The sequence below is a fragment of the Trachinotus anak genome, unplaced genomic scaffold (genome assembly GCF_046630095.1).
Source record: "Trachinotus anak isolate AG129_WGS33_773 ecotype Australia unplaced genomic scaffold, CSIRO_AGI_Tana_v1 ptg000019l, whole genome shotgun sequence".
NCBI lineage: Eukaryota > Metazoa > Chordata > Actinopteri > Carangiformes > Carangidae > Trachinotus > Trachinotus anak.
The window spans coordinates 22050818-22066018 of NW_027273870.1; the positions used below are offsets into that span (position 1 = coordinate 22050818).

At 42.5% G+C, this 15201-nt stretch overlaps 1 protein-coding gene across 5 annotated transcripts in view; it reads right to left on the reverse strand.

Moving 5' to 3' along the window:
• Positions 1–13646, reverse strand: part of LOC139636420 (LIM and calponin homology domains-containing protein 1-like) — a 28783-nt gene extending 15137 nt beyond the window's left edge. For 2 of the 5 annotated variants that reach the window (XM_071504501.1, XM_071504503.1), the window contains exons 1-12: positions 13115–13646; positions 6356–6426; positions 6176–6245; positions 5968–6074; positions 5849–5879; positions 5643–5753; positions 4669–4796; positions 4356–4426; positions 3014–3215; positions 2637–2834; positions 1868–2176; positions 1400–1669 (exon numbers count right to left, since the gene is read on the reverse strand). In XM_071504501.1, the coding sequence (XP_071360602.1) occupies positions 1400–1669; positions 1868–2176; positions 2637–2834; positions 3014–3215; positions 4356–4426; positions 4669–4796; positions 5643–5753; positions 5849–5879; positions 5968–6074; positions 6176–6245; positions 6356–6426; positions 13115–13210 (1664 nt within the window). In that variant the 5' untranslated portion in view covers positions 13211–13646. The remainder of the gene's footprint in view (positions 1–1399; positions 1670–1867; positions 2177–2636; positions 2835–3013; positions 3216–4355; positions 4427–4668; positions 4797–5642; positions 5754–5848; positions 5880–5967; positions 6075–6175; positions 6246–6355; positions 6427–13114) is intronic. The other 3 variants (XM_071504500.1, XM_071504502.1, XM_071504504.1) reach the window with 3 other exon arrangements.
• Between the last annotated feature and the right edge of the window lie 1555 nt (positions 13647–15201).

Below are 15201 nucleotides of genomic sequence, written 5' to 3' on the forward strand. Positions count from 1 at the left end.
TTTATTTCTGTGTTTCTAACAATTAAAAGATTGTTAGGAGGGGACTTAAGTGACATGTCCTTAAATCTGCCTGAAGTAAACTTTATTTATTTTTAAGCCTGCAACAAACAACTTTTTACATCCTGTTGATCATTTTTTTGATTACCTAACTAATCAGTTCTTGTAAAAATGTCAGCAAACAGAAGAAAAATGCCCATTATTATTTCCCAGAGCCCAGGAGAACATTTTTAGATTAATTGTTTTGTCTGACCAATCGTCAAAAATAAACCATTATTAAATTTCTAGGGTATAAAACTGGCAAAATCTCACATTTAAGAAGCTGTAACAAATAAATGTTTAAATGTTTCTTAACAAAGGACTCAAAGTAATAGTTTGACATTTTGGAAACATCAATTTGCTCTCTTGATGATGAGTGGCGAGTTGATTGATACCACTGTCATGTCTCAGCAGCTTGTTATCTTGTCTTAGCATAAAGACTGGAAATAGGGAAGCAGCTATCTTGACTCTGTCCAAGGGCAACAACACCTGCCTACTCTAAAGCCCAAAAATTACTTTGACTTATTAATAATTATACCCTGTCTCCTCAATCAAAAAACGGGCTGTTTTACGAGTGTTGTGTGTCAAACCCAGAAACCCAGAATGTTTTTACATTTAACCTTTCAGCTACATTTATTTTTGACCAAATTGAATTCAAATTATTCAAATTACTATATTTGAATATTCACCTGCTCCCTTACAGACTACCCTCTACTACTACCCAAAACAAAATGTTTAGTATTCTTGAACCCTTGTGACTACTGTCACAATCCTCTTCTGAACGGAAACTCTTCAGAGTTTACTCTCAAAATGTCAGAATTTGCCCTCAGCTGTGATTTAAGCATAGTTTGTTTTGTTTTTTGATTTTGCTTTTCTGGCTTGTTCCTGTTCTTTCCCTGTTTCTTCTTGAATCCCTGCAAACAACAGGAAATGTTTTTTACAAAGATGTTGCGATTTTAAAATGGCTTACAGAGATAGGTGCACTAGGCTTTCAGCTTTCGATGTGTATTTTGTGCAGTTTGGTGACGATTCAACTGCATGCCATCCAGAATAAGGCTAATTAAACCCCTGCTCATATTCAAGTTGCTGTTTGTTACTGGTTTCAAAAATATCTCATATGTAAGTTTGCTTGGTTACATCTGTGCAGATTTATGGGACTCTTCCGCCTCCAATGACCTGCTCAAGACTGGAACAAAAACTAGAAGCAAATGCACACACACACACACACACACACACACATACTGCACATTCTCTCATCAGCTTTGCTACACACAGTGATTTACCAACCACACACTAGACATACAGCAGGATTTACGTGCTTTGCACTGCATGTGTGCTGAAACAGAGAGTGTGTGTTGGGCACCTGGGTTCAGTCATCTTGAGTCTCTCCCACTTCTTCATATCTGCCTGGCTCATGGAGGCAGAAACAAAGCTCATTGGTCCATCCCTGTGAGGGAGGGGCCTACTCTGAGCCCGCCTACAAGCCAGGTCATCCTTCTGCTTGTTAGGCATCACCTTAACCCTTCCCTCTTCTCCCTCCTCCTCCTCTTTCTCCTCTTCCTTGTGGCAAGGGGCAGAGTTTAGGAAGGGGTTGTCTCTGCGTGTAATGATGTCAGGGAATGTTTCCTTCTCACTGTCCAATCAGATGGCCAGTACACAGGCATCACACAGCACGTTACACATCAAAGTGGAGCGCACACATCAAACCACACGTGACCACAACACCCAAAGAAAGAAAGAGCAGGAAAATGGTTCAGAATTTTTAGAAGTGAGTCAGAGGAAATGGAAGAAAAAAGGTAAATTCACACACACACTAACACACGCAGCTAACCTGAGCTCCTTCTTCTGCAGCGTTTGCTGTGAGGCCCGTCTAATGCCCTCCCAGCGCTCTCGGTCTTTGTTACTGCATACAGGTGGAGGGATGAACTGGTGCACCTTAGGAGCAGCAGGGCTGCGATGAGCTCGTCTGGATGCCAGGTCATCTCTACGAACATCTGGAACCTTCTGCACCGCTGCTTCCTCCTCCCCATCGGAGGAGGAATCCCAGGCAGATTTCTGAGAGCTCAAAAAGTCGTTATCACGACGAAGGATGATGTTTGGAGACGGCGACCTTACTTCCTGTTCCTCCATTGTGGGAGGGCTGGAGTTGGAGATGGGATGACGTAGCACAGTCATTAAAAATCCATCCTGACAGGTTGTGAGCAGAGGTAGCGACGTGCAAAATTCAAGTCAAATGCAGTCAAATATATCATAACGTGCTCCAGATAATTAGGATTTTTTAACACATCAACCCAAAAGCAGTCACTCAGTTGGGTAGCAATTCCCGTCCACTGAAACCTCTATTCCACTAAAACCAACTGCCATGGTTTGATCAATCTCTCCCATGCATCTCTCTCCCACAACACCAATAAAGAGCAAGCAGTTAGTTATCAGTCACTCCACAAATCAGTATGCACAAAACTGGTCATAAAGTAGCCACACAGCTCCAGTGCTGGAGCAAACCACAGGTAAAACTACAATCACAACTTTTCATTAGTGGACACGACCAAAGTTGTTGAACCACCACGACAGCGGCAGATCTCATGCCCGTCCTCTCTGACCTGCTGTAGCGAACAGCAGCAGGCAGAACTTTAATTCCCGCCTTCTCCAACCTCTGCAGCCTCCTCTGCTCCAACACCTCCTGGGGCACCTTCTCCTCTTCCTGTTTTAGTTTTTCCCCATTGTTCTCGAAGGCCCAAGTGACAGTCTTGGGAGTTTTGTGGTGCAGTCCAGTTGTTTTGCCCTGCTCTGGAGGGTAACTAGGGAACAGTGTGTAACGGCAGGGAAAGATTAGGGATGATGGAAGTTTGTATGTCTGTACGTCCGTGTGTGTTTTTCTTCTTTCTGCTTGTTTGTTTTGCTTTTTCTTTTGAGGCTCTTCATATCATTCATTTCATTTACATTACAATTATTTATTGTATTAGCTGTTAGCTGTTACCTCCGCTGCTCTCCCTCCTCCGCATGTGGTTTTCGTCGCGGAGTCGGCACGTAGGAGCTGGCGTTGGTTCGGTTAGGAAGAAACTGGTTGAAGGGGATGGAGCTTCTTGATTCACTGCTGGCAGTCCGCCTGGCCAACATGTCATCCTTCCGCACATCTGGCTTCCTGCTGGGGGCATCAGCCTCCGAATCGCTGCCTCGCCCTGGGCAACAAAGACAGATGAAGCGTAAAAGAGAAAAGAGTGTTTAAGGTTAGACAGTATGTCAGGACTTTGAGAAACTACAATTAATTGGTCCTTGTGTAATGACCTCTCCAAACACTATACAGTTATCAAAATATATGGCTCCATGTTTCTTTTCATCAAAAGCTTATAATTTCTTCAATTCCATTAACTAACAACTGACATCATCACTGCTAAAAATCACAAGCACCATTTTATGGCTGGTCAGAAAAACACATTAATCACTTCTTCTCTTGTCAACCCTTTGACAACCTGCAACAATGCAGTATTCTGACATAAAAAAGACACACAGACAGGGAAGTACAAATTATATCAGCTGTCCATCTTGTTGGGTAATAAATATTACTTGGTAAAGCAGTACACCATCTCTGTGACCTCTGGGAAATGTAGGGAATGATTCTATTCCCGGCCCTTGAATAGTGTTTTTTTTGTCACCCTGCAGCACACATATTACATTGTCAACATAAAAGACACAAACAGGATGCCAGTGATACTTCTAGGACACACACACACATATGCACAGACTGACATATGACAGGCAGGATGTTGACCTCAGTCTGTGTTTCCCAGGTCCAAATCTCTAGTGATTGCTACTTAGACCAACAGCTGCTGCATCTGGGACACACACACACATATGCACAGACTGACATATGACAGGCAGGATGTTGACCTCAGTCTGTGTTTCCCAGGTCCAAATCTCTAGTGATTGCTACTTAGACCAACAGCTGCTGCATCTGGGACACACACACACACACACACACACACACACACACTGAGATGTTCAGCTGTTGTCCACAGCCGGTCTGACTGACCGTAACATACCAAGGTTAAAACTCTAACATGTTACAGAACTGCAGTCAGACTATTTATGGATGAGTGACTCTGTAACGCTGCTTTAAAGGAATAGTTCAACATTTTGGGAACCACGCTTTGCTGTCTTTTTGAGAGTTATATGAGAAGATCAATATCATTCTCAGGGTTGTGTGTTAAGGATAGCTTAGCTTAGAATAAAGACCGGCAGCAGGGGAAAAAGCTTGCGCTGCTATCTCCAAAGGCAGAACATTTATTTTTCCTACTTAAGAGACGTTTATCAGAACCAACCATCACTGTTGCCTCGATTCACCACATCAGGAGAAGGACTGTGCTGTGAGCGGGAGCCAAAAGAGTCCAGACTGTCCAAAACAAAGGAAAACAGACCAGAAAACATATTATAGTTTCACATTGCAGCAACTAAATGAACACATGGGATATTTATTTGAAAGAAATGCAAGTTTTATGTCTATACTGGGACTGAACTTCTCATGAGTGATTTTAAAAACCCTAAATGTGTGGTTACCTTGTCTTAGCATGAAGACTGGAAATAGGGAAGCAGCTACTATGTGTGTGAGTGTCAGTATTGGCAGATGTCTCTCACCTGTCAAGGGAGTTGTCGCGAGTGTGTCGTGGTGGAGATAGAGACTCACTCCTCTCAGAGTCCCAGCAGTCATAGCCGCTGTCTCTAACACTGCGTTTCTGTGGACTGTCGCCTCCTTCCTCACTCTCCTACAAACACACACACGAGCACAAAAGGGACTTGGGTTGTTTAATGTCCTGCCATGATCTCTGAGACAGAAGAGGATGCTAACACACACAAGTTTTTGAAAAAAATCTGTTTTACCTAATTAATATGCAAATGTATGAATCTTAATAGATCATGTATTTCATAACAGGTACCTTTAGTGTAAGTATAAAGTTACAGTCAGTATAAACTACTATTTATATATTCAAAAGCAAAGATTTTTCACAACAACATGTTTGTCATGCTACATACCTGGTATCAATTTGAACTTGTTAACCTAGAGTCTGGGAAATCAGTGTTTCCTCATTAATATGCAAATTTACTCAGATCGTCCACTCCATAAGGAGTACCTGTGGTGTAAGCATGACGTCTCCACTATATCTCGTTCTTGAGCTATCAGGTTCACAACAATGTGTCCACACAATAACAGAGTCACTGGAGATAAGATGCAAAAGAGCTGAAGGAAGAGAAACTTACAGCCAAATGAAAGGAAACTGAAAAAAATAAGATAAAAGAACTCAAAACTGCAAAGATTAACTAATTTGAATGGACCCGAATTGATCCAAAAGATAAAATTTAGAGAGCCAAGCCCCTGTTTTTTAATGATATCCTGTGTCCTCTCTCTGTCTCTCCCTGAAATAGGAGTAGCTGTGGTGTAACAAAAACAAGGATATGTTTTCTCCTGTCTCCTGCACCCCAACAAAGACAGGAAACTAACAAATCCATCCCCTGCACCTCCTCTGTGCTCTTATCGGTCTTTCTGTCTGCCCCCCCCCCCCCCCCCCCCTTCTGTTCTTTCTGTCCTCCTTCGCATCGCTGTGTTCACTCACCATCTTCATTTGAGCAAGAAGCCCTTCAAACTCCTTGAGGTTGAGAGTAGGGCCAGTGTAGGAGGCACAGCCGCTGGCAGCCTTCCCCAGCCAGAACACTGTGTTCAGCACCTGAGAGACATAGATACAGGGCGTTGGTGTTTGCTAAACACACTAGCATTGAAGCTAATGCAGGAGAAAAAGAAGAAAGAGCAATGACAACTCACATTTTTTAGTTTGCGGTTGCAGTCGGAGTCCCTAATGAGAGAAAAGTGTGTTACTGTGGTGCTACACTACATTAAATTGGACAAGTGCAGGTATAGAAGCCACCAACACGCCTATTTACTTGAGGTTTGCTCGTATAGAAGTGTCCTGCAAGTCTCCAGGGTCAAACAGCTGGGAGCCCCTCAGGCCCAGCTCCTCACAGCCCCGCAGGAAGACTGACAGGTTGTCCTAGAGGAAACAGCAGGGGATGACAGACAGTCAGAGTTTATCACTTTGACGAACAGGGTGGTTTACAGGGCTGAATGTCACACTGGGGAGTGTCTTCTTACCAGCCCAGCGATGGGGGTGGGCAGTCTGTTGATCTTCTTGACCAGCCCTGGTTTGATTGCACTCAGCAGCCTGAGTGGAGGAGGGGAGAAGCAGAGATTTATTGAGTCCTGGGGGAGTTTATGTATGTTGATGCTACTACAGACATCAAAAACTGAAGAGGAGTGATGTCACAGGCTTACTCGCATAACAGGATGCCGTTCTCCAGCGCACTGCGGAAGTCCTTGTCTCCAAAGCTCTTCCCCGTTACAGCCTTGTGAAGGGGGACAGGAAGAGACAGATGTAAAGGAGGTGGACTGGAACCTGGGCTGCAGCTAACAATTATCTTAAATATTGATTGAATATTGGTTATTATTTGTTTGTTGATTAGTCGTTAAGTCTGTGAAATATCAGAAATCATTAAAAATGTCTGCTTTGACAAATGACAACTTGAAATTTTCATAAAAAGTAATGAAATATATGAAGAGGACATAGACAGACAAGGAGTGTAGAAAAGGTTGATCATAATAGATCCAGGCAACATTTTAAACCCTGTTATGTCATCATAACAATACCTACACTAATGTATAGCAATTAATACAGGAATTATTGCTGCAATTTTACAGATATGTAATTTCTCTTCAGGTCTCACCTGCCAAATATGGCTTGATCTCAATAAAAATCCCTGCATAAATAAACCTAAACCAACCAACTAATTAACTAAGTCCATCATATGAATATGATTACAGTCATTTGTAGACAAGTATTTTATACTTTAGTCCTGGGATTGTGCCTCACTGTGTCCCTGACAGAGGAACCTGCTTCTGCTTGGTCCACCCTTCCCCCAACATTTTGCTTCAGTAGAAACCAAATTAGAGTGACACAGGCCAATGGCACACCGCTCTGTGTCCTCATTCCTTTTTCCCAAAATGCACCCTGATTCCTTGATTTAGATGCATGGAGCTGTATCTTGAAAAAGCTGCAATTACATCTCCTCTAACTTGGGCTCTAATTTGCCGTCTATCCTCCACAGCCACGAGAGGAGGAGAGAATCAGGAAGCTAACAGTGACCAAACCAACCCCCTCACACACACGGATTTCTGGAGCTGTTGTGTAACCAGCAGCCAAAGATGAATGGAAAAGCAGAGAGGTTTGACTGACGCTGTTTAGACGTCTAATCCAGATTAGTACAGATTACATTTAGCACCCAAACTGCTAACTGCAGGCACAAACTCTCTCTGGCTCTGCTGCCTCTATGTACGCTCCTATACATGCTTTTACACTTAATCACACTTAATGTGTCAGTTTCCATGGGCAACTGCTCACAGACAATTAATAATCTGAGGAATCTAATCAATTTTCTTTTCGTTTCTGATCATTCTTACTGTTAATAATAATGAATTATTTTGAATTCTTCATGTACATTTCTGCCGGACATGTACCATATGTATTAGGGGAAAATACACACACAGACACACACACACAGCGTATCTGCAGCTATGAAAATAGTCTATTGTTTTTTGTTATATAAGTGATGACCAGATGTTTCCCATTGGCATCCCCTTCTTGTTCTTGTCTTTCATCCTCCGTCTATCACACACACACGCACGCTGGCACATCATGTTTATTAAGGTTCGACTCCAGGCCTTTGAAACATTTACACCATGGCCATGCATAATTTACCCTCCAAGCAGAGTACTATATAGAGGGAGAGCAGGACTACTGTGTTTGTATTTTGTGTAGGTTGTGTGTGAGGAGGAGGCAGGACACAGACAGTGGGTTGGGGGTGGAGGTGGTTAACGATTGGCTATGTGCAAAATGCTGAAACTGAAATATAGCAATTAGAAATAGTGCCTGGTGTGAGCATACACATTTTGGATAAGATGAACAGACGAAAAGGGATTGCCGTGACGTTTTTGTGTGTTAAAAACAGAGAGACAGAGTGTGTACATGTGTGTTAAGTGAATATTCATGTCTGCTACAAAAACCAAGCCAAAGGCCTTGGGGGTATTTCAGCGCCAGCAACAGTAATTCGACCCTCTGTCGCTCCCTCTCAGCCCTCATGCTGGATTGCTCTGCTCAGTGTGGGTGAATGGCAGCAGCAGCTACCATTTAAACCCTGAGGAGGGAGTGTGTGTGGGGGCAGAGGAGAAGCAAAAGTAGGCCAAAGTACCCTTTGCTTTTATTTCAACAACTGCAAAAAGATGGAAAGAATGAGAGGCTTGAAAATCAGAGCGAGAAGATGAGGAGACAATGATGTAGTACATCGTTAACACAGTGGTGTTATTTCTGGTCAGCACATCAGGTGCTGTAATACACTTATGTGACAAAAGCCAGGATTTTGCAGTCCCACACTAAATGATGAGGAGTTGGTTCAGGGCTATGATTCTGCAGTTTACTCAAATTGTTGTTTATTTTTAGGATGGGACAGTCAGGCAGTCTCCTCTGTTGAACCTAGTCCCACTTTACGCCTCTCATGGATTACCATGACTTTTGCGTCACAGAACTAAGCATGTTTTTCTAAAAGATAAATGCCTGTCAATGTTTGAAAAACAGATTTTATCATTATTTTATGTTTAATTCCCAGACACTCCTTGAACCACGTGGATTAAAAAATATTTTGTTCAACATAAAGAAGAATATTTTTGGCCAGTTTCTGGAAATGAGCCTGAATATTAGGATTAATCCATAATTAAAATATTCATCAACTGCAATGTAATAAATGAGAAGCACAAACAGGGGCTAGTTTGAACCACACTAAACTGTCCGTGTGTTTCCAGTAAAGCCAGTCCTGAAATTAAATACATTATCCTGCCGTAAGAGCTGGAGATGAGGAGTATTTGAGACCCGCTGTAATGGAGCGGCCACTGAGAAAGTCTGATGTTTTGATTTGTGGTGTTGCCTAAGCATTAGCCTTGTTATAATGTTATAATGTTATAATGTGCTGTGGGCACTTTGCGCACCAACGCCATGTGGTACACAAACACAAAGAGAAGACAACAAAGAGAAAAAAACAGAATGAGGAAGAGAGAAAGACAGAGAGACAAAGTCAAAATCCAGATGTATTGTAGATTTGAGGATGAGTTTAATCTGGATCAGAGTAATTAACCAGAGTGAGTCGAGACCAGACAGCACAAGACCCTTAGACTGCTTATGACTAAGCACAATCATAGTGTAATCACTGCTTGATATTTTTATTTGATTAAAATATAGAAATATGAAAAGATACGGTACTCTCAAAAGATATTTTTATAAATTTACATTTCACTCTGCACTGTGCCAAAAAATGTGGTCAGTTCTTCAGTATAGACATGACGATGTCGTATCGCAGCACAGCAAAGAAGCAGTTTTATTAACTTAAATATAAATTAATAAATAAATAATAGTACAAAAAGTATGAGGTATATTCACTAATTGTCTGTTTTGCATGTACATTTCAAAGTACTCTGTATCCTACAAAGTTGTATTGTTGAAACTAATGATATATGGAACATCTGTGCAGTGCTTATCAGAGACAATAAATCATAAATTATGTATGATAAAGCATATACCGTTATAAATTACGCAGGCTAGCTTATGTCCCGTCTGTAATTCTTCAAGAAAATACAACATGACATGTTCACTTCTGTCTGTGGCGGACTGTCACCATCCTGGCTTTACAAAAACTCAATCACTGAGGCATGAAAGACATTTTAGCCAACAGCAGGTCTGTGTCAACATTATTTCACATTCTTTAATACAGCTTTGATGCACGGAAAGTCGATGAATCCCAGCTCTCACACTCTCTCTCGTGCAGACACAGCTGGCAGTCTGACTGGAGTTAATCTGCCCAGGACAGCTGTGACATCTGGCACACACACACACACACTTGCTCAGTCACACACATTCCTTTATTTATTCCCTGTGTGTCAAACCCTCACTCTTGCTATGTACTGTATGTTGGTGACAGCAGAGGTTAACTGCTGCCACTAAAGTCAACTTTGTGTTCCTCTGAGCCTGTACAACTTTAACTTGCTCAACGTCACTTCCAACAGGTTTAAAGCACCTTCGACAGTGCGTGTGAGAGACAGTCTAATCCAGCCTTGTCTCGGCTATAAACAGACAGAAAGGTCTGGTCTGTGCCAGTCTAATTTCCTGCTCAGGTCATGTGGTGATATATAGCCTACTGCTCTACTGCCCCCCTGGAAACAGTGACACCTGAGAGCCTATCCATGTTATGTTCCCATAGTGACCAGTGTCACCCAACCGGGGCGTGTCTGAGTGGTGTGTGAGCAGTATCATGCATAGCTGATCGGCATGGGTGTGTGTGTGTGTGCATACACTTTGCATACTCTTACACAAAAACACACACACAAGGAGCAAAGGGTGGCATGGTTAACCCTGAATCATCCCCACCTGTGAGAGCATATAAATACACCACTAGAAATAGAGTCAGCCTGACCAGTCTGAAAATATCTGGAGTATTAGGAGGCAGGAAGACGACAAAGCACGAGGAACACCGAGCAAAGATACTGCAGGAGAGATTAAGACTTAGAGGCCAGCATTAACCTAGACCAGTGTGCTGACTACTGATGTAACATGGCTGCAATTGGTCCCTTTTAAGCGCCGACCAAAATGCGTCTATAGCATCAAGCATCAAAAAATATTGATAATCTAAAATGTTCACATCATTTTACAGTAGTTCCCAAAAAACACAGGATGCTTTGAGAGAAAGATGAACCTCAGTTAAATAAGGATATGTTGGGGTCAACTGTACCGTAGACTAAAAAATGTAAATTTGTTTTGGAAAAATAAAGTTTGTTTATAGCCCTTGGTATTGAAGTGTTACATTTGCGTTGACACTGGTATTGTGTTGGTGTTCTAACCATCAATGAGTGAAAAGTATGCTTAATACAACAATACACACTCCTGCTTTTAACTTTATTGGTTTTAAGAAGATGCAAACATTTCTTTGAGGTTCTTTTTTGTGACTTGAGTAGAGCACAAGGATGACTTGAGAGAGTAAACGGCATCCAACCTCAACATCATTCATTGAAGGGATAACTGTTCAAGTTTGGAGGGAAATTATCTATTCACATTAACATCCCTAAAGCCACATAAATAGGTCATTCTTCTCCACAGAAATATTTAATAAATACTGATAACTTTGATTTTCTTGCACTGTATGTGGGAGTAGCAGATCTGAACTTGGTGGTGGGAAGACGAATGATCCTCTTCTGTGGCCTCTGAAATTTTAAAATTAATCATGATGAAAAGATGTGGCCCCAGGCAAGCCATTTAACTCTCACACATATATATTGATAGACTGGTTAATAAAAGCTAAAAGTGTATTTAGAAGAGGGACTGTTAGTTTAAAACCAACGGGCGTCAGTGTTTTTGAGTTTTACAATTTACCAAGTCTTTGAAGAAGTGTAAAAATGTGACTTTATCTGCTCATATTAAACTGGTAGATCCCAGCCTTTTTAAATTGTGACCCCTTAAATTAAAGCAATATCTACTTGTCACCCCTAACCAATGTCAGCCTACTACCTAACGTCTACGGGTGGGGATACGTTTAACCAAACAGTGATTTTTAGTGAACTTTTAGGGGCTGTAAAGTGATCCAAATCAGACTGCTTGGGAGGTTTGTGGCTCACCAAATTCATTCACATACCAGAGTCAAACAGACTTGTTAACCTATTAGCCTGTGGATATTAATCCTGAGTCCTGCTGCTTGCAGACTTCAGAGAGACTCGCTGCTGCAGTTCAGTTAAGTTGCAAAACTTTTTGTGCTTGTTAATGTAAATAATGTTTTGCATTTTGATTTAGCTGAATACCACTATCATCTCTAAGTTAATCTTTATTTATGTTACTGCCATGACACAACATATATATGAGTAATAAGTAAAGTAAACACATCTTCATTTTACAGGTTATCAGTTTTATGTGGCCTGCAGCTTAATATTTTGTTTGATAACGCCATATCATGTAAGTGTGCAAAACACAAAATACTGGAAAACACAAATTACTTGACACATTTAAAAGTCTGCAACCAGGATATAATGTGGGAAAATAACACTCAAACATTCCAGCACTAGTCCTTGCCCACGCAAAGAGATACTCAGTGGTATGGTGGATGCTTGATAGGCAACTTCATCCGAACACCGAATTCAAATAAATCCCATCTATCCATGTTCTCCTTCATCTACCTCCACCAGGAATAAACTGGTTGACTGCAGGACAAGCTACACAGGCTGTGGGAGCCCCGAAAATACAGCCAAGCTGAATCCAAACCTTTATTTCCCCAATATCTGAGATTCCAGTTGGCAGGTAGCTTTGGCTAAAGCAGACTGAGCAATGATGGAAGGAAAAAAAAAAAAATAGGTCATAATGCAGCTCCATGGGCAAAACATGATTCACCACTCAGGCTTAGAGTGGGGCGTTTCAGCCACATGATGGTGGAGGCGATGCAGCAGACCACGGATAATAATCTCATCCTATCAGCTGCTGCTTAACCATGGCAACCGGAATCCCCTCACACCCGAAGAGGGGGGCGTCCCCCCCCCGCCCCCCCGCCAGCAAGTAGAAGATGGGCTTTTATTATCGACGGTAAACATATAGGCAAAAAGAATCGGCTACTTTGTGGGGCTTAGTTTGTGTTTGTCCTTTATTTTATAAAAGTGCTCACAGTGCTGGTCTCGGTGTTGGATTCCACCAAGAGTCAGGCATGACTGAAAACTTTGAACACACACACACACACACACACACACACACATACACATGTTTGTTCACCCATGCACCAGAGCCGTTGTCCCACAGCGGTAACCTAACACTGCCCCCCCCCCCCCCCCGCCCCCCCCCCAACAGGTGATGATGCACCGGTGGTGCTGCTGGCCTATGTATTTATATCCCCGGTCGCAGAATGTGGCAGTATGACCCATTTACCAGGCCCCGGAGCCTCTGTGGTCGGTCACTTCTCTCACCTCTATCCATTTCTGTGCCTCCTGACAGGCCGGTTCGGGATGGCTCGGCTCCAGTGGCTCCGACTCGACATCTCGACCTGCTGCGGGACTCGCCATCTCCGGGCCGGGCCGTGCACCAAGGAGCAGAGTCTGACGGCGACGATACTGTGAAGTGTGTTGTGCGATAATGCCCCCTTCAGATGCGCGGAGGTGCTCCCCTCCCCTGCTCCTCGCTTCCCACCGTCGACTGAGTCCTGCCCACGCTGTGGCGGGGGAGAGGGAGGAGAAACGCGGCGCTGCAACGCGAACCAGGCGCTAAAAATAACAATGTTGTGCGCCGCCAAACTGCGTGAGGCCGCCGCCGCCGCTGTCCTCAGCCTGCAGCCCGCACATGAACGCGCAGACAGGAATCTATGCGGGGGAGGTCGAGAGAGATAGACAGAGATAGGAGAGAGAGAGAGAGAGGGAGGGAGACGAGGGGGTTGCGAAAGATGTCCCGTTATTCCACAGTTCCCGTGCGTCTGCTGGGGTGACCGCTGGGAGATGTGCTTCATGCTTGCGTGGGCCATAGAAAGTCAACCGGCTTTAAAACGGAGAGCGAAGAACAAGTCGGCCACCTGTCAAAAAGCAGAGTTTTAAGATCAAGGCTTGATTACCAAACGGGCAACGTGGGCTACCGTGCAGTGGCCCCAGAAAGTCCAATGCAATATCATTTGAGTCTGCATAATTGAATTAATCACAAATTTGCACCTCTACAATAACAGCTATAACTAGTTCTAGTGAAAACTGGCATGTTTTCTCCAAAGATGCCGAGTTTACTATCATAGAAAACAGGAGAAACTGGCAAATACAAAAAAAACACACAGGCTGTAAAAAGTTAGGTTTTGGCATTTTTGTTTTAAAATTACTAAATTTTTTAATCAAAGTTTTTGCCAAATACTTTTCTGGCAATCATCTTTTTGATAAGTGAACTAATGATTTCAGCTCTAGAGAACTGGTTGGATTCTGTATGCCTCAGGCATAATAATATAATAATGAATCTGCCATGGACAGTGGTGGGACACCTATAAGGTTAATCCAGCCTATGTTTGAGTTATGTCCAAGCATGAAGGTGTAAATGCTGTTTTAAAGCCAAGAAGGCAACTAGCCTGGGCCTCTCAGATCAATAAATTTGTTAGGGGAATATGCACCTGAACCATAGCAAAATATAAACTGCATTTACTGTACTTTTACTGTCTTATCAAGGGGGCCTTTAATTTTAATATTTACTTCAGTTTTTACTAAATACAGTTGTGTTTTATCAATTGCCACAAACAAACAGATTTCTGGCAAACCTGGGCCAAATGTAATCTACCGTGTGCTATACCTGATGGGAGCTTAAAGATGGGAGCTTATAGACATGCTGTACAGTATGAAAAGGTTTTATACAGGAGTTCACAGCTCAACTTTGCTCCAGTGCCCCCCTCACAGAAATGAATTAATAATTCCCTTATTTATTTATGTATCTGCTGGCCTTAAATTAGTTAAACTCAAAATGCAGAGTCCAAACTAGAACTTCTCCCAGGTTGCTTAAACTCCCCAAATGACCTCAGTGTTCTCAAAAATAGCCCTGTTCCATGTTGCTTAAAATAAAAAGTATGCCCCATTTTGAAATAGACAGCTTCTCTGGGACTGTCTTTAAAGTCATCGATTACAAACAAAAATCAATACAAAACGGTCATCAGGAATGTTGTAAGTAATCAGTGCAGTTGGTAACAGTTGCTTACACAATGGGGTTGAGTGTTGATAACTCCTGCCCTTTCCTTTTCGATGCAAATGTGACCTTTTCAAACGGCAGGTCACACTTTTATTTTACTGTTACTTTATCTAATCAACTGAATGGAGAGGTTAAGTCCTCGTAAAAGACACAAGCAGGGGACAGCAGGTGTGCTGTTCACGCCCATTTTCTACTATATAAATATTGTCCCTTCTCTCTGTTAAAATGAGGACTTCATTATGCATCCCTGCCTCTGAGAGTATCTGTGCAGATAATAATCCTCCTTCAGAATAATGTTGGCCAAAATAAGCTTTTCAAAGCACTTTGTCACACTCTCTTGGTCTTTAAGGGA